We start from the raw sequence: 22,549 nt of genomic DNA, 5'->3' as shown, positions 1-22,549 counted from the left end.
TGAGTAATCTCTCATCACGGAGATTTAGGCCTACGTCCTAAAATATAAGGTATATCCTTTATAATGTTGGTTGGGTGAGTTTATTTGAACTCTCTCGTGTGATTCCATGTTTTGATAATACATTAAATTATAGCCTACTAGGAAATCCACAAGGCCTAAATGTAGAATTTCATTTTCTATAATACAATGTTCTTGCTAGCTTTTTTTTTAGCAATAAATATTGGATAATCCCATTTGTATTTATTTATTCCAACCTAATGGCTACTTATTGATGAACATCTATAAAATAGTCTATAGGTTACTGTTGTTGGACATCTGTCTAGAGGAATATATTGACAATCCAAGATGCGGCTGACAGAATTTTAAAAAAGTGGACGGAGTTGTATAATTTTGAAATACCCCGCAGTGGTGCTTTTTCTCCATCACCACAGCTCCCTTTTTTTCACAGCATGGGCAACACTCCTAACGTGTCTGTTTCACATCAAAGACGACAAAGACGAAAAAGTGACATTGATTAATGCAACCAAAACATCCCATCTTCTACCTGTCGCCTCTCCTTTTAAAAGACTACAGGGAGCAGAAGATAAGACATACATGTAGACAGTGTCACTTCCTTGCAACCACTCCACTCATTCTCCGTTCATTGAGCTCCCTCTGTTGGACAAAACATCAACTCGAACTCGGTCTAATACAGTAACATGCTACCTACCCTCTGATCCTAGTTATAATTTAATTTGGTGGCAACTTGATTGATCAGAAGGTAGCCTATATGATACCAATGTTTTAAAGGTCAAAAGCCTCGAGGGGATTTATATTCCCTATGAAATAAATGTCTATTGAATTATCTGAATAGCATTGCTCTATAGGTGTTTGAAGTAAGGTATCAGGTATACGTGCAGGCAGTCACCCCTGATATCAGTGCAGACAGGTCACCCGTGATACAAGTTAGTATTCAACATCCATCCATCTTTGAGATGACGTGGAAAACGGCCACTAGGGGCAACAGTGAGCGATGTTACCTTCAATCAGGGTTCGTAAGCATCTGTGACTGGTTTCAAAGGTTGCATGTTCGAATCCAGCTATAGAGAGTTGTTTTGATATATATTTTTTAAGCCTACCACACACCTTTACAGTTACTTTAACCATTTGGAGTTGGTGCCTAACCTTAAGAATTCGGAGTTGATGCCTAAACTTAACTCTAACAAACATTCTGAGTTAATGCCTAAACTTAACCTTAAACACTTCGAAATTAGACATTTGGAACAACTTAGAAATGTGATGTTTGAGAAACATGGATGAATGTCTAATTCTGACATGAGACGGTGAGAGTTTGTTGATAAGTGCCTAGGGTTAAGTGCCTAACCCTAACCCAACACTCTCAGAAGAGGACAGTGGTTGGCTCTACACAATATTCTCATTAACATCAAATGGATTCATGAAATTAAAATGGGTCAATATGACAAGACATGAATAGTTAACAACACATATGTATAGCCAAATGAGTCACATTATCATACAGGCTAAGGCTACTGCTATTCCATGGCATTCCCTCAAAATCCACATAGTTTTATGCTCAACATCCCACTGGGCACACCATGTCATTTCAACGTGGATAATTGAGAAATATTTGGTTTAGACATTGATTAATGAGATTACAATTCACCCACTCAAAAAGACGGCAAAAAGATTGTTGAATTTCCAATGTGTTATGGTTATGCTTTCAACCATCTAAAATCACAACCAAATTCCAATGCAAAAACAATGTCTGATTTTTTGTTTGTACAAGAGATTAATGTGTTATCTCTGTGCTTCATCTAATAGCAGAACCAAATGACCTTGGTGGATTGCAGTTGAGATTACATTAAAGTACATAGTGCAAGTGATCAATGACGTTTGAGAAATTGTTCAGATTATTACAGCAATTGTGAAGATCTTCACAGACCTGTGATGGCCTATGCAGCCTTATATGATTACATAAGAAGACATTTATAGTTATAGTTACCTCAAAATGTGGCCTTGGATGTGTTACTCATTTTAAGGTTGAACATTACATTTGTATGTAAGACAGCCTTAACATTAGTCTATTTGCTGTACTACAAAAGTCATTTTGAATTGTGTTGACAATGCAACCAAAAACCAACATATAATGGAGATGTATGTACTGCTTGGATAGCTCCATCTGAGCAACTGGCTTAAACACATTCTTTAACTTTTATTTTTTATTTAGTTGGAGATATGAATCCAATATATCATGTTTTAACTTGTGGACAAGTTAATAGACTATCTATTCATTGTATTTCAAACGTGATATTGAATTGTGTTTGGTAGTCAACGCAACCAGATATCAACATTTGAAGGAGATTTATCTTCTGCTTGGATAGTCCCATCTGTGCCACTGACTTACTCTGGCTTTAATTTCAGTTTGTCTACAAATGAAGATATGTTGGATTCATATCGCCATCTCAACCAAAAATCTAAGTTAAAGAATATGACTAAATCCTTAAATGCACTTTAAATAAAGTTTGATTTGATTTAGTCCTATTCTTTAACATTTGGTTGAGATGGAGACGTGAATCCAACATATCTTCATTTGTAGACAAACTGAAATTAAAGCCAGAGTAAGTCAGTGGCACAGATGGAACTATCCAAGCAGAAGATACATATCCTTCAAATGTTGATATTAACTTGAAGATTACATTTGAAATCAACCAAAGTTTGAAACCATAGGCCTATATGTATTGTGTATTGTCTATTTTAAGTTTAACCCTGAGTTGAATTGAAACAATAGCTGTTTAACTCTGTGAAACCTACTCGTTTGAATGATTTCGATAGCAACAGTGAATTGAGTTATTAAGAGATCTCTCAATAATCATTCTCACAATAGCACATTGTTAGTAGTCAGTGACAAATATCAACGCTAAAATGGGCTTTGTTAAAACCCTGGATTGGAGACCAAATTAATAGCTATAGATAGATCAACTCTCCACTAGGAAGTGCTGCTCATTTTATAGTTTTTTTTCTGATAGTGGTTATAACTTTGAAGATCTGACTTTGTTTCAAATGTACAAATTCAACATATATAATACAATGTTTGTCTATGTTGAAAATCCGTTACAATGATTGCAAAATTCTGTGGTTGAAATTCCAGCCTCAAAACAACAGTTTAGATTATTTACTTTTTAAAAAAATCCAATGTATTTTCCACAGAGATTCCACACCACAATTACGTTAAAACGTTGATTCAAACAGTTTGTGCCCAGTGTTATCAATCATATAATTACAACTTGAAATAATTACTTTGTTGATCGAAAATAGACAAGTTGTGAGTGAAAGCACACTGTCTAAAATTCGCGCGTATAAATGCGCACTGTCCACATTCAGTCAACTGCTGACCATTGGAGTCAGTTTGACCAATCAAACACTTATTGACCAATAAAGCACCCCTGGCACTTATTGATCCAACGAGTGCACCCCTGGCGGTAGCGGTGGTGATGGGGGACAGTTTCAAGGAAGAAAAAGATTAACAGGTCATGTCTGTCGAGTGTACATAATACACGTGTAGTAGGCTACTAAGGGGAGGAGGGGTTACGTCCTAAACTACCGGAGAGACGCCGGTGCTAAAGCTCACGCTCACACTCACACTACTTATCAACTGTCTGTCCTGACAAGACTGAGACATCAGATGTCCGCGGGAAATATGGAACTTGAGGGAAAAAGAAAAATGAAGGAGCAATGTGCCCTGAGGAAGGACATCATCAAAGAGTTCCTGGCAGAATTTCTGGGGATATTCGTATTAATAGTAAGTACATGGACACTATCCCTCATCACCTGACTGTCATTTAATAGCCTGCTTTAAAGCAGCAACAATATGGTAATAAGGTGTCAAAATTGTTCTCAGGGGACTTGATCTGTCAACAGGGATATCATGTTTTGACATGTTTAGGTGCTGATAATATATCCTGATAATGTGGCTTCTCTTTGATGTGCTCATCCATAATTCTGGTATGAGAAAGTACTTGGGAGATAATTAAGACATCTAGAGAATGTTGTAATGGCAAGAATGACAGGTGGGGGATAGGAGGGGGAGAATTAATGGGATGCTTGGTGTTTTCAGCCATAAAGAAAAACATGATCAAACACAATAAACCTTTACTGACATGCACCATTCACCATGCACCATTCACCATGCACCATGCACCATTCCATATGATGTATGATCATCACAGTGATTTGACATTCATATTTCTTTAGAATGTATCTAATCTGTGAATAAATAGACCCAATTTATGTAGCATACTGCACACCATTATATATCCGCAAAGCTTCATTAGTTGATGAACAAGTCTACCCTATATGTTGCTTGTAGGCTGAAAATCATCATATGACAGCATCAATATTTAATACATTTTTAAAGCATACCCCGCCTATCAATTGCAATCTTCTTGCCAATGAATACAGTGATTTGATATAGAATGAGAATAGATTTATATTACACTGAATACAGAGAAACCATTAGCATAAGATAGACCACCTGGTCCAATTCACTGTTCATTTTTCCCCTTAACAGACATACACACTCTTTCTCTCTGCATTATTACTGCGGTAAAAACACACACATTTCCCCATCATCACCAAGCTTGGAGGGAAACACTGTTTACTGAGGTGAAATCTACAGGGGTCCTTAATAATCTGACCTGTCCTTTGCCTTCCACCTGTCCCCTCTAGGTTCACCTCCCCGTCCTGTCCTGTCTGTCTGAGTGGCACAGCTCAGTGGCTGGGTTTACTGAGGCTCAGTCTCAGTGGCTTCAGTGAGTCAGTGGTCATCCTGATCAGCGCCACAACATAAATGGACTAATCCACTCCTCACAACAGAAACAGATATTTTTGGACAAAATCATTCTTTCAACACTTTTGTTTTGATTTACTTGTCCTTCTAATAAAACAATGAAAGGATGAATGATAATTTCCCATGCTTCAAATGGGACATCTTCAATGGCATTCTTCTTACAGGGTTCAGGGGGAACGCACTGATCTAAAAGGAAATCTAATTAGAAATGAAGGCTGTAGAACAAGAGGACTAGTCTTTTATGCATAATTAGAAATGAAAAAACAACGACTCTTTCTTCCTCCTGCCAACATGTTTTTGCTTTTGTTTTTTGTCTCTGTCTCCGTCCCAGCTCTTTGGATGTGGCTCGGTGGCCCAGACAGTGCTGAGTAAGGGAGCTCTGGGAGAACCCCTGACCATCCACATCGGCTTCACTCTGGGTGTGATGATGGCCGTCTACGTGGCTGGGGGAGTGTCAGGTGAATACCATACCCCCTTTACATAACTTTTGATTCACAACATCATTTCTACAGTCCACTCTGCACATAGCCAGCATACAGTGTTCTAACATCCCAAAAAGTTGATTTTGCAGTATGATTGAAGTTGCAACACAACATGTGTGTTTAGTGTTGAGACTTTTCAGTTGGTCAGCACCTCACTTTATAGGTCAGGCCTTTTTTTATGTCATTATATCTTCTTTTGTATATATCCTTTTATGTCATTATACCCTCTGTACAAAGGCCACAACTAGTTATTCAATGGGTTCTCCTATGGGGACAGCCTAAGAACCCTTTAAGGTTCTAGATAGCACCTTTTCTTTTAAGAGTGTACCGTTGCCCTTGAGCAAGGCACTTAACCCCCCACAACAACAGCTCCCCGGGTGCCCAGTGTGGCAGCCCCCTGCACCTCTCCAAAAACCTGCTCATGTTTGTCTCAGAGGGGTTAAAAGCAGAAGTCAAATTTTGTGCAATTGACAAATTAAAGGATCTTAATATTAAAAATGGTTTTGGGTAAAATATGTGAGCAGGACTCAAAGGTCACCAATGGTTGTTTGTCTTTGATGAAACTGCTTTACTTTGCCATGAACTTTGACCATGGATGTCTGGCTCTCTTTGCTCTCAGGTACTAAACTCTTAAAGGACAACATGTACTTCCCACATGTCTGGGTAAATGTGTGTTATGGCTCCATGGATGTCCTCACATCCACATGTTCACCTGTTCATTGATTGAAAAATGTGGGAGATGATGTCCATCCCTGTTGTCAGGTACAGTTGAAGTCAGAAGTTGACATACACCTTAGCCAAATACATTTAAACTATTTTTTTTCATAATTCCTGACATTTAATCCTAGTAAAAATTCCCTGTCTTAGGTCAGTTAGGATCACCATTTTATTTGAAGAATGTCAAATGTCAGAATAATAGTAGAGAGAATGATTTATCTCAGCTTTTTTTCTTTCATCACATTCCCAGTGGGTCAGAAGGTTACAAGCACTAAATTAGTATTTGGTAGCATTGCCTTTAAAATCTTTAACTTGGGGAAAACGTTTCGGGTAGCCTTCCACAAGCTTCCCACAATAAGTTGGGTGAATTTTGACCCATTCCTCCTGACAGAGCTGGTGTAACTGAGTCAGGTTAGTAGGCCTCCTTGCTTGCACACGCTTTTTCAGTTCTGCCCACAAATTTTCAATAGGATTGAGGTCAGGGCTTTTTGATGGCCACTCCCATACCTTGACTGTGTTGTCCTTAAGTCATTTTGGAAGTATGCTTGTGTCATTGTCCATTTGGAAGACCCATTTTCGACCAAGCTTTAACTTCCTGACTGATGTCTTGAGATGTTGCTTCAATATATCCACATAATTTTCCTACCTCATGATGCCATCTATTTTGTGAAGTGCACCAGTCCCTCCTGCAGCAAAGCACCCCCACAACATGATGCTGCCACCCCCGGGCTTCACGGTTGGGATGGTGTTCTTCGGCTTGCAAGCATCCTCCTTTTTCCTCCAAACATAAAGATGGTCATTATGGCCAAAAGGTTCTATTTTTGTTTCATCAGACCAGAGGACATTTTTCCAAAAAGTATGATCTTTGTCCCCATGTGCAAATGCAAACCGTAGTATGGATTTTTTATGGTGGTTTTGGAGCAATGGCTTATTCCTTGCTGAGTGACCTTTCAGGTTATGTCGATATAGGACTCGTTTTACTGTGGATATAGATACTGTTGTTCCTGTTTTCTCTAGCATCTTCACAAGGTACTTTCCTGTTGTTCTGGGATTGATTTGCACCTTTCGCACCAAAGAGACAGAACGCGTCTCCTTCCTGAGCGGTATGACGGCTGCGTGGTCCCATGGTGTTTATGCTTGCGTACTATTGTTTGGACAGATGGACGTGGTACCTTCAGGCATTTGGAAATTGCTCCCAAGGATGAACCAGACTTGTGGAGGTCTACAATTTTTTTTGATTTCTTTTTATTTTCCCATGATGTCAAGCAAAGAGCCACTGCGTTTGAAGGTAGGCCTTGAAATACATCCACAGGTGCACCTCCTATTGAATCAAATTATGTCAATTTGCCTATCAGAAGCTTCTAAATGCATGGCATCATTTTCTGGAATTTTCCAAGCTGTGCAAGTGGAGATACTGGGGTGCAAAGGAGCAAGATAAATACAGTATGGGGATGAGATTGATTGGATGGGCTATTTACAGATTAGCTATGTACAGGTGCAGTGATCTGTGAGCTGCTCTGACAGCTGGTGCTTAAAGCTAGTGAGGGAGATATGAGTCTCCAGCTTCAGAGATTTTTGCAGTTCTGATTTGTAGGGGTCCAGATTTTGCAGCTCTTTCAGATCATCAGCTATCTGGATTTGGGTGAGGTTTGGGCGATTTGCTGTGGGGAGCGCAGGGCTGTTGACCGGGGTAGTGGTAGCCAGGTGGAAAGCAATTCTCAATTATTGTGGATTTATCGGTGGTAACAGTGTTTCCTAGCCTCAGTGCAGTGGGCAGCTGGGAGGTGCTGCTCTTATTCTCCATGGACTTTACAGTGTCCCAGAACCTTTTTGAGTTTGTGCTACAGGATGCAAATTTCTTTTTGAAAAAGCTAGCCTTAGCTTTCCTAACTGCTTGTGTATATTTGTTCCTAACTTCTTTGAAAAGTTGCATATCACGGGGGCTGTTCGATGCTAATGCAGAACGCCACAGTGTAACTTCTGACCCACTGGAATTGTGATACAGTGAATTATAAGTGAAATAATCTGTCTGTAAACAATTGTTGGAAGAATTACTGGTGTCATTCACCAAGTAGATGTCCTAACCGACTTGCCAAAACTATAGTTTGTTAACAAGAAATGTGTGGAGTGGTTGAAAAACGAGTTTTAATGACTCCAACCTATGTGTATGTAAAGTTCCGACTTCAACTGTAGATCACAGGAGAGAAAGTAAAGAGTACAGTCAAGAATCACTAACACTCTCCTGTGTGCTTCACCCTGACTTGTGTCCTGGGGAAAAGTCCACACACAGTAACAGAAATGGACTGTGGAGACCTAGGTCATCACTAGAGACTCAGCAACATGGCAAAATGATACAGAGAACATCATGTTAGTTTTCCATAGCAGTCTGGACTCAACGTGGGTACATTTAGTATTACCCGAACTGGGGGAGAGGCACAGAGGAAATGGAAGAAATATGTAATAGCTTGATTACCCATTCCTAATGCCTGGCTGCTTCTTGGTGTCAGAGGATGAAGTGTGCCGGCTAGATTTACAAGGCTGGAGTTGTGTGTCCTCATGTCCAGGGGGACTTTATTGGGTACATTCCATAGAGATTAAAGCGAGGAGAGTCCTCTCCCTCTCGCTTCGGCAGCAACAATGACACAGAGGGATAACATTAGGGGGAATCACTTTTTAAATGTCACGCTGCCTTAGGTGAGCTTGCTGAGCAAGGTGGAGAGCGGTTTTTAATCATCAATCAAGGGTTTCATTATGTCTCAGCGAGGCTTTACGTAATGGGAGATGATGAGTTGTAATTTGAAATTTCCGTGGTAATTTCCATCACAATTGGGACATAAAAGAGCAACGACGTGATTAGAGCTTTTAATGCCCACCCCCAGGATAATATGAACACTGTAGCATATGAGCTAATATGAGTGTTATATGAGCCATACTCAATGTGCTTTCATCTTAGAAAATCCAATGTTGGCAGAGTGTAAGCTTAGCCTTTGTGCTGTACCTCTAAAACTCAACCCAGGACTCAACCCACCCCTCATCCTCAATGCCTTGTTTACAGCTACAGCAGATCAGACCAGAGTGTTGGAAAGCCAACATTTATGCCATGTTTGGAGGAGCTTCCTTGAGCAAAAATGACATTCTTATTTATTTATTTATTTCACCTTTATTTGAACCGGGCTGTGGGGGAGCACTGGAGATCTGGTGCATACCACTCGCACCTCTCCCTTAGGCTCAATGCCCACATTCGCCCGGCACGGGCGGAGCGCAGGCATAGGATGCACTGCACCCTCCCAGCGCCCCGGATACCCTGGGCCCGAAACGGCGTACCGGAGACCAAACACGCTGAGCCGGCACAATACGCCCTGGCTGGATGCCCACTCTCGCATGGCACTTGCGGGGGGGCTGACCTATAGCTCTCCGGGCTCTGAGCGCGTACTGGTGACACCGTGCGCTTGACTGCATAACACGGTGCCTGACCACGGGGAGTTGGCTCAGGTCTATCGCCTGACTCCGCCAATCTCCCCGTGTGCCCCCCCCCAAAAAAATTGGGGGGCTGCCTCTCGTGCCTGTTGCGCTGCCTTACCTCATATCACCTGTGCCCAGGGTCCCTTGCCGTCCAATATCTCCTCCCAAGTCCAGGAGTCGTGAACCCTCGGCTCCCTGTTACCATGCTGCTTGGTCCGTTTGTGGTGGGTAGTTCTGTAACGATCGTTGTCCTCCTCAGATGAGGAATAGGAAGGATCAGACCAAAACGCAGCATGGTAAGTGTCCATGTTAATTTTAATAAATAAACTGAACACTGCAATAACCAAAAAACAACAAAGAGAGAGAGTGAACGAAACTAAACAGTTCTGTAAGGTGAAGACACACAAAACAGAAAACACCTACCCACAAACACAGGTGGGAACAGGCTACCTAAGTATGGTTCTCAATCAGAGACAACGATAGACAGCTGCCTCTGATTGTGAACCATACCAGGCCAAACACAGAAATACAAAACATCGAACATAAACATAGAATGCCCACCCCAACTCACACCCTGACCAAACCAAAAATAGAGACATAAAAAAGGAACTAAGGTCAGGACGTGACAACAGGTCGCAGTGGTGGGTAGTATATGGAGGAATAATGGAACTGAGGAAGAATGGAACTGTAGAACAAGTCTCTCGTCTCCAACCCTCTTTGCTTCATTACAGACTAGCTGATCACTCTGACACAGAGGATCCAGATCCTGGTTCAGTGGGTAATGATGGAGACGGTATATAGCTGCAGTAGAGTAGTACTACAGTATGTGTGCTATTCTTGTTGGAGTGTGTAGTCGGCTACAGTATATAAACCTTTATTGCATGATTGGGCCATTCAACCCTGGGGCCCATGTGTGGATGAGAAGCCTTCACACTGTTAGGTGACATCTCTGATGATGATCACAGGTATTGGACTAATGAGCTTTACTGGGACATGGGTCTCTAGTGTGGTGGAGGGGGGCGGGGCACTCTGCTTTCCAGCCTTGCCCGCCAGTCTAGTCTCTCCAAGTGGAACACAACACACTTCTGCTCCTTTTCACTCCTATGTCGGCGATGCTAATTTACAGGCAGAGTAAACCAGCACCCTTGTTAGCGGAGGTGTGTCATTCCAACGACATGCGGTTTGCGCGAGTCTTAAGCAGATTCAGGCAGATTATGTCAGACCCAATTCCGATCGGATGTTTCAGCCGGCTGTTGTGGCCACAGTTAGTGAACAAGGCTGGGGATTAATGTTTGGGGCGCTCTGAAACCCCCAGCGGTGTTGCCCCGCTGAGGTCACCCAGTGCCTCAGTCCCCGCCTTGGGCCTCGCTTAGTGTTGTGCCGTAATTGTGTCTATGACTGAATCCACTAGATAAGGATAGTGGTTACAAATGAATGTGTCTCAGACTTTTTACATAAGCTTGAACCTTGTTTTTAATTCCAGTTTTAACTTTGTTCCAGGGGCTCATGTGAACCCAGCAGTCTCTCTGGCCATGGTGGTCCTGGGCAAGCTGCCTATAAAGAAGTTCCCTGTCTACGTGGCAGCACAGTTCCTGGGTGCCTTCGCTGGATCTTGTGCTGTCTATGGGTTGTATTACGGTAGGTGTTACTCTCATCATGTCCATCACCATCATCATAATCATCATCATCCTCATTAAATGGAACCCATATTTATAGCATTTAGCCAGTGTGATATTTGAATGGAAAGGTGTTGATCATTATTGGAGTGGGAACATTATAGGTTATTACTAACATTAACATTATTGGGAAAACTCAATGGCTAATTCTACTATTCTCTTTTCCATAGATGCCTTAATGGAACACACAGGAGGAGTTATGCAAGTTACTGGCATCAATGCCACAGCTAATATATGGGCATCCTACCCTGCCAAGCACATCTCAGTCCTTGGAGGATTCGTAGACCAGGTGAGAGATGCACCATCAATGGTTATCTAACCATATCCTAATACTCTTTGTTACTGAATGATATGAGCCGCACAGGCACACACGCTGATTTATGTTTGAAGTCCCTGAGCTAGAACATGTACATGTGTAATAGTATGAATATAAGTGAATGTGCACATTTTTTAGGCAAGTCAGTTAAAAACACATTTTTATTTACAATGACGGCCTACCCTGGCCAAACTAACCCTAAACTGGACGACTCTGGGTTAATTGTGCACCGCCCTATGGGACTCCCGATCACGGCCGGTTGTGATTGAACCCAGGTCTGTAGTTACGCCTCTAGCACTGCGCCCCTCGGTCCCCCGAATGCATTTAGATCAGTCATGTGCATGTAAGTAACTAAGCCTTCCCAACAATGCAGAGAGAGAGAAAATAGAGAAATAATAGAAAAGTAATAACACATAATAAAAGTAATAATAAATTCACAATGAGTAACGATAACTTGGTTATGTACATGGGGTACCGAGTCGATGGATATGAGGTAATTGAGGTAGATATGTACATATAGCTAGGAATAAAGTGACTAAGCAACAAGATATATAATAAACAGCAGCAGCAGCAGATGTCATGAGTCAAAAAGGTTAGTGCAAAAAGGGTCCATGCAGATTGTCTGGGAAGCTAATTGGTTAACTGTTGAACTAACTATTTAGCAGTCTTATGGCTTGGGGGTAGAAACTGTTCAGGGTCCTGTTGGTTCCAGACTTGGTGCATCGGTACCGCTTGCAATGCAGTAGCAGAGAGAACAGTCTATGACTTGGGTGTCTGGAGTTTGACATTTTTCAGGGCCTTCTTCTGACACCGTCTGCTATAGAGGTCCTGGATGGCAATGAGCTCGGCCCTAGTGATGTACTGGGCTGCACGCACTACCCTCTGTAACGCCTTGTGGTTTGATGCAAAGCAGTTGCCATACCAAGCGGCGATGCAGCCATTCAAGATGCCCTCTATCTGAGGGCCCATGACAAATCTTTTCAGCCTCCTGAAGGGGAAGAGGAGAGGAGTGTTGGTGTGTGTGGACCATGATAGATCCTTAGTGATATGGACACTGATTAACTTAAAGGTCTCGTCTCACTCCACCACAGCCCCGTCGATGTGAATGGGAGCATGCTCAGCCCTCTGTTTCCTGTAGTTCATGATTTGCTCCTTAGTGTTGCTGACGTTGAAGGAGAGTTTGTTGTCCTGGCACCTCACTGCCAGGTCTCTGACCCTCGTGTTGAGGGTCAGTGTGGCGAATGTGTTGTCTACCCTTACCACCTGGGGTTGACCGTCTAGAAGTCTGGGATCCAGTTGCAGAGGGAGGTGTTCAGTCCCAGGGTTCTTAGCTTAGTGATGAGCTTGAGGGCACTATGGTGTTGAACACTGAGCTGTAGTCATTGAACAGCATTCTCACATAGATGTTCCTCTTGTCCAGGTGGGAGAGGGCAGTGTGGAGTGTAATAGAGATTGCATCATCTTTGTATCTGTTGGGGTGGTATGCGAATTGGAGTGAGTCAAGGGTGTCTGGGATGATGTTGTTGATGTGAGCCATGACCAGCCTTTCAAAGCATTTTATGGCTACAGATGTGACACAGGGTACGGGGTGATAGTCATTTATACAGGTTACCTTGGCATTCTTGGACACAGGGACTATGGTGGGCTGCTTGAAACATGTAGGTATTACAGACTGTGTCAGGGAGAGGTTGACTATGTCAGTGAAGACACTTGCCAGCTGGTCAGTGCATGATCTGAGTATGCCTCCTGGTAATCCTTGTGAATGTTAACCTGTTTAAAGTTCTTACTCAAATCGGCAACGGAGAGCGTGATCACACAGTCGTCCGGAACAGCTGTTGCTCTCATGCATATATTGTGAGCGATACTGGCTGAGCAAAAACAACCATCTGTGTTGAATACCCAAGAGCTGAGTGTGCACATGCAGGTTTGGTTTCGAATTGAAGGCAGTGAAATGTACAGTAAATTAAGGATTTTAAAAACTTCTAATATTAATAGCTTTACTTTTCAGTTTATTGAGAAGTCTTTGAAAATAAATGCATTTTTCAATTATTTAATTGTAATTGTAGTTTACTTCCTAAATTGACTGCCTTCAATTTGAATTCAGCCCAACCCTGTGTGTGTGTGTGTGTGTGTGTGTGTGTGTGTGTGTGTGTGTGTGTGTGTGTGTGTGTGTGTGTGTGTGTGTGTGTGTGTGTGTGTGTGTGTGTGTGTGTGTGTGTGTGTGTGTGTGTGTGTGTGTGTGTGTGTGTGTGTGTGTGTGTGTGTGTGTGTGTGTGTGTGTGTGTGTGTGTGTGTGTGTGTGTGTCGCGGTAGCCTAGTGGTTAGAGCATTGGGCCAGTAACCGAAAGGTTGCTATATTGAATCCCCGAGCTGACACTGTAAAAATCTGCCATTCTGCCCCTGAACAAGGCAGTTAACCATTAACTGGTTTAATAGAAGCAAACATTCAAGCAGTTGTTTTCCCCTCTATGAACAGTAATAAATGCAATTAATTGTTGAGTATTTTTAACCCAAAATATGGTTTGCTCCTAATATATAACCATATGGATACTGTTCAAAAGACTTCAAAGCTGTCTCATCTATCCTTCATCCAGGGGAAAGGGGAAGCCCCATTATAGGCTTAGGCAAAGCAAGTGAAGGCCACAGGTCATCACAGCAAATTAGTCCATCTGGCCACAGACAATCATTATAAAACCCAGACCATAACAACAAGCCATTCTCCCCCTGTCACTGTCTGGTATCCAACTCCTGTTATAATCTACCATTACATAAAAAGCTACACTGTTATGCTGTTATGAGAGGCTGTCTTTTCAATATTGGTGGAGGCATCACAGTGACAGCATGAGCAGTAGCTACAGATGGTTCATTTGGTAGTGATGATGAATATACTGAATACAGATGTAGGATCTTAATTTGATCACTCTTTTGTTGCTGTGAATTGTTCTGCACTGCAGGAAATGCACATTTGCAGCGTATTCATTGTTTAAAAAGGCTGTTAGCATTTGGAAACAATGCCATCCACTGCCAGGGAATCTAAACCAATGCACTGCTGTCATACCTTGTCCATAGACTGCTTACAGGTTGAGTAAACCAATATGTAATTTTGTAATTTGGGCAAACTAACCCTTTAATTATTATGTAGATTATAATTAAAGGGTTCGTTCTTGATGCTGCAGGATTATTTTCCTGCTGTAGCAAACTGGTTCAAATTAAGATCCTACATCTGTATGTCTGTCAATTATCTGTTTTGATCATTGCTATCTCAAACTCATGGTTGATACCTTGTCTCCAGGTGATAGGAACAGCTGCCTTGATCCTGTGCATTCTGGCCATTATTGATGGGAAGAACATTGGAGCTCCTAAAGGGATGGAGCCACTGTGCATTGGCCTGATCATAATGGCCATCGGAGTGTCCATGGGACTCAACTGTGGCTATCCCATCAACCCTGCTAGAGACCTGGGCCCAAGGCTCTTCACTGCTGTGGCCGGATGGGGCATGGAGGTGTTCCGGTAATTTCCAACAATGCTTATACTGGAGAAAAGACAAGTCCCACAAATGTGAGCTGGATGGCCTCCATAAGTACAGTAGAATTTCACAAACATTGTTAGATTCCTTTTGCCCTGAAACCCTTTGAAATTGAAAATGTGCTTTCTTCTCCAGAAACATCAAACAGCCCATGCTCACTTTACAGTAGAACATTGAAAGATTCATAAAGACGCAGAAACAGAGTATGTGTGTGTGTGACAGGAAAGCCCCTCTCTGATCTGGGCATGCCAAGTGGAGATGCAGGCACATTATTCTGCTTTTCAGTCCTCCTCCCCAGCAGTGGCTGGGAGTTAGGCACGCAGTGTGAGAAACATGGGAGTGAATACCAGTGGCCTGGCCTCCTTCTCTCCTACAGGAAGAGCAGGAGTGTGCAGCTCTATCTCTGCTCTTCTGACAACCTTAATCAATATTTTAGCAACCTCTTGCATCTCCTGCATTTTCAAAAAGGCTTGGAGATGTGAGTGGGCAGAGTAAGATTATTTCTCCGCACATAAATATTCCATGCTTCATATAACAGAAAAATGGCACCATTGTGTGTCCTACTGTCAGAGGCAGACTCCCTCTCTCTGCCATCCCTCCTCAAAGCTGTCCCTGGTACGTTGGGTCCCCGGTACTTCCGAGGCCTCCAACACTCATGCTGCCAAACATACCCTCATAAAACTGACTATCCTACCGATCCTTGACTTCGGCGATGTCATTTACAAAATAGCCTCCAACACTCTACTCAGCAAACTGGATGAGGTCTATCACAGTGCCATCCGTTTTGTCACCAAAGCCCCATATACTACCCACCACTGCGACCTGTATGCTCTCGTTGGCTGGCCCTCACTACATACTCGTTGCCAAACCCACTGACTCCAGGTAATCTGTAAATCTATGCTAGGTAAAGCCCCGCCTTATCTCAGCTCACTGGTCACCACACCCACACTTAGCACAAGCTCCAGCAGGTATATTTCACTGGTCACCCCGAAAGCCAACACTTCCTTTGGCTGCCTTTCCTTCCAGTTCTCTGCTACCAATGACTGGAACAAATAGTAAAAATCTTATATCTCCCTCTCTAACTTTAAACATCAGCTGTCAGAGCAGTTTACCGATCACTGTACCTGTATACAGCCAATCTGTAAATAGCACACCCAACTACCTCATCCCCATATTGTTACTTATTGCTCTTTTGCACTCCACTATCTCTACTTGCATGTCATCATCTGCACATCTATCACTCCGGTGTTAATGCTACATTTTAATTATTTTGCCTCCATGGCCTATTTATTGCCTTACCTCCCTACTCTTCTACATTTGCACACACTGTACATAGATTTTCTATTGGGTTATTGACTGTACGTTTGTTTGTGTAACTCTGTGTTGTTTTTGTCGTACTGCTTTGCTTTATCTTGGCCAGGTCGCAGTTGTAAATGAGAACTTGTTCTCAATTGGCCTACCTGGTTAAATAAAAGTTCAATTTTAATAAATAAATATGAGGGACCTCGCTGCCAGTGCACTATAGACTTCTCTTCAGTAGATGGCGCTGTCTGATCTAATGGCCACAGTCAACAGTTTCCCAACCTGCACTTTGGGGAGCCCATGTTTGCACATATTTGTTCTATTCCAGCACTAGCACAGTACACCTGATTCAAGGGGCTGGTTGGTTTAATCACAAGCTGAATCAGGAGTGCTGGAGCTGGAATATAACTATTGTGTGCAATGGTTGGGGGTACCCTAATGGGGTGGGAAACGTTGACATTGTCACGCCCTGACCGTAGAGAGCCGTTTTATTGATCTATTTGGTTAGGTCAGGGTGTGATTTGGGTGGGCATTCTATTTTTTCTATTTCTTTGTTTTTGAACGAGTGTAGTTCCCAATCAGAGGCAGCTGTCTATCGTTGTCTCTGATTGGGAATCATACTTAGGCAGCCTTTTTCCCACCTAATGTTGTGGGTAATTGTTTATTTTCTGTGTGTGTTTGTGTGCCACGGTTGCGTCACGTTCGGTTTCTATTTACCTGTTTTTTTTTGTGAACGTTTCACTTTATTAAAAGAAGTGGAATTACATGCACGCTGCTCCTTGGCTCATCTTTGACAGGGAGTTTGAAGACAGTGATCGTGACAGACATACAGTATTTGACCCTCTACTTTATACTATGTTCACACTACATCTTACCAGATGTTTCGCATACAGATGTAGAATATTAATTTGATCACCCTGTTGTAGGAGAACTCTCCTGCAATGCAGGACATTTAAAACTTGTGTATTTGAAGTTTAAAAAGGTTTCTAAAGTTTGTAATTTCCACTTTGAGATTAAAGACTGTATTACGCCCATATTTCGAAAAATGTATCACCCCCTACAAATGTCCATGAATTATAATTTCCTGTTGCAGGATTCCTTTCCATCTGTAGCAAACTGACTCAAATTAAGATCCTATGTCTATATGAGATTATCTATATACGTATACATTTAAGATTAGTTCTCTAATGCACACATAAACCTGCGGGCCTGAGATTTACATCATACTGTCAAATTTGACGTAATCTGTCCGCTTGAAATATAGGTTTAAATACATCCCTTAAATCTCAGACATTTTAGCAGCACACACAGCTGTAATCACAATGTTAAGATAGCGATGTTTAAGGGTGATAGTAGGATTTAAAGTGTATATTCCATACATTACATTCACTGAATCTCTGTAAGGAAACTGAACGCAATAGGACCAGGTACAGTGACACTTTCCTTTGACATCAGTAGGAAGAGCTGGCAGGGTGCCATGTCCATGAGACCTCATCGTGTGACCCAGTGTGTCTGTCTGTCATCAGGCCTGAGTATGGGATATGGTTAGTCAACCTGGCTCTGCCCATAGATTACACACCCTAATCCACCAATCCTGTAGTCTGCATCCACCCCCTGGTAATTTAGCAGCTAAACACAGCCTGTTCAGACACTGTCTATTTTCCTACCTGGGCCTTGTCATGTCAGTGCTGGTAATTCAGACCCTTTCCTTTCACCCACAGGGTCCAACCATTTACTTCCAGTACTAGCAGAGGGAGGCTAATCTCTATCAGGGAGTTGCCCTGAGGTGATCAAGCGCTCAGTTCAGAACAGAATCAGGACATGTACTACGTAGGCTACAGTAGCAGAGAGTTGTTTAGGTTGGAGTATGACTATTACCCGCTATTAAGATAACTAGAACATTTGTAAAGCACAATTAGAATTAGGCATTTATAGAAATGGATTGGTGGGGAGTGGGAACAGATCAACTTTATGTATAGTCGGATCAATGGACTAGCAGGCAGATTAAGAGAGAGAGTAGAGTAGTGAGAGGTGGAGATTAGAGGGAGCCTATCCAGGGAGTCTTACTGTATAAATAAACAAAAGGTAGTAGTGGAATCTGCTCCCAATGTACCAGTGGAGTCTGCTGAGGGGAGGACGGCTCATAATAATGGCTGGAACAGAGCAAATGGAATGGTCCATGTGGTCCATACCATTCCACTGATTATCGCTCCAGCCATTACCACAAGCCAATTCTCCCCAATTAAGGTGCCACCAACCTCCTGTGTAATGTACAGTAGCGTACCCCAGACCATGTCACGTTCCTGGGTTGCTTTAAAGCCCCATGCAGTCTTTTTCAATGTATATTTAAATCACCACTGTATGTATAATAAATCACTGTGTGTTTATTTCATGAAAATAACAGCAAATATATTTTTTATAATTTATTACCCTGAGCCTCCTTTCGCTATCAATTATGCTGTCTGATTGTGTGGGCATGTTGATACAAATCTAAATATATTTTCATACACATCCCTGATTGGCAGATAGGATGATCCCTGATAGGATGACCCCCCCCTCATAGTGTGGCGATATCATAAAAACTGGTAAATCATGTTTTTGACTGCACTGTCCCTTTAACGTGGGTGACCACTATTTACACTGTAGATAGTGTACAAAACATTACTGAGTTGCACCCCCTCGCCGGGGCATGGACTCTACAAGGTGTCGAACGCGTTCCACAGGGATGCTTGCCCATGTTGACTACAATGCTTCCCACAGTTGTGTTAACTTGGTTGGATATCCTTTGGGTGGTGGACCATTCTTGATACAAACAGGAAACTGTTGAGCATGAAAACCCAGCAGTGTTGCATTTCTTGACACACTCAAACTGGTGCACCTGGCTCCTACTACCATACCCCATTCAAAGACACTTAAATATTTTGTCTTGCCCATTCACCTTCTGAATGGCATACATACACAAACCCTGTTTTCTCAAGGCTTAAAAAATCCTTCTTTAACCTGTTTCTTCTCCTTCATCTACACTGATTGAAGTGGATTTAACAATTGACATTATAAGGGATCATAGCTTTCACCTGTATTCACCTGGTCAGTCTATGTAATGGAAAGAGCAGGTGTTGCTAATGTTTTGTAGACCCAGTGTATTTGGTATTAAATGTTTATTTTAACTTACTCACTACAAAGTCAAATGCAAACTCCTGAACCCCTGTGTATATATATCTCCTCTTGTCTGTGCAGTGCTGGAGGCTGCTGGTGGTGGATCCCAGTAGCGGGGCCCATGGTGGGAGGAGTGGTGGGAGCCGCCATTTACTTCCTGTTCATCGAGCTGCACCATGCCGAGCCTGAGAAACAGGGGGAGAACAACGTCAAGGACAAATACGAGATGGTCACCCTGAGTTAGACAGAGAGGCCATGAGCACCAATGGTACTGAGGCTTGGCAGCTTCCTACCCTTTTAACCCTCAACAGGCTAAACATTCACTTCAATGAGGCCACACTTGACACAACCTTCTCTGCTTGCACTAGAGTCATTTCCTCTGTCTAAGGGACCTGTGGTCAGGTCTCAGTCTCTACACTATCATGAACAGGTCCGCTGAAAGAATGCCAATTGAGCCAAAACATAAAAAATGAAAAGACGTATGTAATGTTAAATTCACAATTACAAGCTGAGATCTCAGGCATGTTTACTAGCCCATGACATCATCATCAGGTGTTCAGACTATCCATTCTACTCTGAGGATAGTTCCTGAGTACAGTGATTTTTAATAATTTATATTGCATCTCTTGTATAGGGCTATTTTTCATTGCAGGAGGAATTTGCCAAGTTTGAAACCGTCTCATTATTTTCTATCTTTCAGGCAGAGGTGATGGTAAATGTTATTAACCACATTAATGGCAAATGCTATTAACAACATAGAAAATAGCCAGTAACAGTTTCTGTGATGGAAGGAAGGAAGTGTGTATATTTTTTTGTCATTGAGCTAGTTTAATGGTATGCTCTCTGGAGTGTCTTCCGTCTTCTGCTTCACTTCATCCATCTATTTGTTACAGTTATGTGAATCGCTCTGCCTGCTGCGACACACAGCCTCATCACTGCATATGTGCTATAGCTAACACACATCTATGTATTTGTGCTTTGAAATGCTCATAGTCTTTTTTCCTAGCTTTTATTTTTAGAGTGCAGAAAAAACAGACAATGTGTGTGAAATGAGCCTCGCACCGTTCTGTGTGTACTCTCTCTCTCTCGTTGAGCACAGAACTGTGTATCGTGACACGGCATCACTTCTAAATGATTTTTATCTGACTTTTATTTCCTCTTATAACGTTCCTGCTGTCATGTGCACACATTTTCATAGAAGCATGAGTAGGGAAGCCTAGTATCTACAGTACCTAGCATGAGTAGGGAAGCCTAGTATCTACAGTACCTAGCATGAGTAGGGAAGCCTAGTATCTACAGTACCTAGCATGAGTAGGGAAGCCTAGTATCTACAGTACCTAGCATGAGTAGGGAAGCCTAGTATCTACAGTACCTAGCATGAGTAGGGAAGCCTAGTATCTACAGTACCTAGCATGAGTAGGGAAGCCTAGTATCTACAGTAACTAGCATGAGTAGGGAAGCCTAGTATCTACAGTACCTAGCATGAGTAGGGAAGCCTAGTATATACAGTACCTAGCATGAGTAGGGAAGCCTAGTATCTACAGTACCTAGCATGAGTAGGGAAGCCTAGTATCTACAGTACCTAGCATGAGTAGGGAAGCCTAGTATCTACAGTACCTAGCATGAGTAGGGAAGCCTAGTATCTACAGTACCTAGCATGAGTAGGGAAGCCTAGTATCTACAGTACCTAGCATGAGTAGGGAAGCCTAGTATCTACAGTACCTAGCATGAGTAGGGAAGCCTAGTATCTACAGTACCTAGCATGAGTAGGGAAGCCTAGTATCTACAGTACCTAGCATGGACATGTTTTTTTTATAAACAATGTACTGTATGAAGGAAGAGTCCAATGAGAGATAGTTTACCCCACTGGCCAATGGCCAAATGGGAATGTATAAAATTGTTTGTTTATCGTAATTATTACGTTATTCCTCCAATGATGTGACTAGGATTTAACCACTGAGGAACTCCTACGCTATGACCAATAGTGAACTGGACAATAACAGAATAACATCAGTACAACTTCCAAGAATAGAGCCCTCAGACGAAAACACTCAAATGAACCAAGTCCTTCCATCCTAGTGATGTTATTTAGCCATGGGTGGGAAGAGGAACATGGCTGGGCAGAGGAACACTAGTTCCCTATTCCCAGAAGAGCCCTCACCAATGAAACACAAAGCATTTTATAACCTGTATGTGGCTTACTACTGAACCAGATATAATTCGTAGGGAAAAATGTAGCTCTTTAGAAATGATTTTCTCTATTATTTTACACCTTTGTTACTTAGTGGTTTAGTTGCTGTAGTTTCTTATTGTAGTTCGTTTTTTGTTTAAAGAAATTTCTACATGTACTTTGGATGACTACATGACGCTAGCTTGATTCTCCTGAGATTCAACCTTTGGATGACTACATGACGCTAGCTTGATTCTCCTGAGATTCAACCTTTGGATGACTACATGACGCTAGCTTGATTCTCCTGAGATTCAACCTTTGGAGGAGTACAATGTTTTATGGCTGTTGTTTTTCTGTTGCTTCACTTGACTTAAAAAAATGATAAAAGGCACTTTTACTCACACAATTTTTCTCAGATGCTATTTGATAAAAGTTACTTGTCTGTGAAGGTAATTTTGTAATTTATACAACTGTAATGAAGATTTTACTAAAATAAATATTTGATGTGTATTTCTTTCATAGTCTGTCTTGATCAATCAATCCACATGATTAATGGTCTACTGATTAAGGGAAGTAACACACATTCAATGAAAAACTGTCACTAACCACTGTGGTCCACTAGAACTGGAATAAGTGCATTGGTAGTAACTGGAAGGTATTCAATATTACCCGTATGCAATCCTAAAAATAACAGGCCAGAAAACCGGTCACGATCACTAAGTACAACCACTTAGTCACCCAGCGCAGTGTGGAGTGAATAAAACATTATAAAAATGCAGCAATCGGAAATGCTTATGTAATGTCAAGGAGATTAGATGAGGCATGATTTCTCTCTCTCTCTATCTCTCTCTATCTAGCTATCTCTTTAGGCCCGGTTTGTTGCCTCCCCTCTACAG

At 42.0% G+C, this 22,549-nt stretch overlaps 1 protein-coding gene across 2 annotated transcripts; it reads left to right on the top strand.

The window, feature by feature from the left end:
- Nucleotides 1-3,643: 3,643 nt before the first annotated feature.
- Nucleotides 3,644-20,913, top strand: LOC139411474 (aquaporin-9-like). 2 transcript variants are annotated; one of them, XM_071157898.1, is made up of 7 exons: nt 3,716-3,799; nt 4,726-4,808; nt 5,178-5,304; nt 11,008-11,145; nt 11,354-11,472; nt 14,792-15,009; nt 19,565-20,913. In XM_071157898.1, the coding sequence occupies exons 3-7, from the start codon at nt 5,271-5,273 to the stop codon at nt 19,725-19,727; spliced, it is 672 nt and encodes a 223-aa protein (XP_071013999.1). In that variant the 5' UTR covers nt 3,716-3,799; nt 4,726-4,808; nt 5,178-5,270; the 3' UTR covers nt 19,728-20,913. The 2 variants fall into 2 exon arrangements, with proteins under 2 accessions (XP_071013998.1, XP_071013999.1); XM_071157897.1 differs by lacking the exon at nt 4,726-4,808 and having other exon boundaries at nt 3,644-3,799.
- Nucleotides 20,914-22,549: the final 1,636 nt, after the last annotated feature.

This window comes from Oncorhynchus clarkii, chromosome 6 (genome assembly GCF_045791955.1).
Source record: "Oncorhynchus clarkii lewisi isolate Uvic-CL-2024 chromosome 6, UVic_Ocla_1.0, whole genome shotgun sequence".
NCBI classification, from domain to species: Eukaryota; Metazoa; Chordata; class Actinopteri; order Salmoniformes; family Salmonidae; genus Oncorhynchus; species Oncorhynchus clarkii.
The sequence above is the reverse complement of the archived record's forward strand: the minus strand, read 5'-3'. Positions and strand labels throughout refer to the sequence as shown.

Coding starts and splice junctions, on each gene's coding strand:
- LOC139411474 (XM_071157897.1), top strand. CDS start 3,683: ATGTCCGCGGGAAATATGGAACTTGAGGGAAAAAGAAAAATGAAGGAG. Junction 11,473..14,791: donor TTGGAGGATTCGTAGACCAG/GTGAGAGATGCA, acceptor CCTTGTCTCCAG/GTGATAGGAACAGCTGCCTT. Junction 15,010..19,564: donor TGGGGCATGGAGGTGTTCCG/GTAATTTCCAAC, acceptor TTGTCTGTGCAG/TGCTGGAGGCTGCTGGTGGT.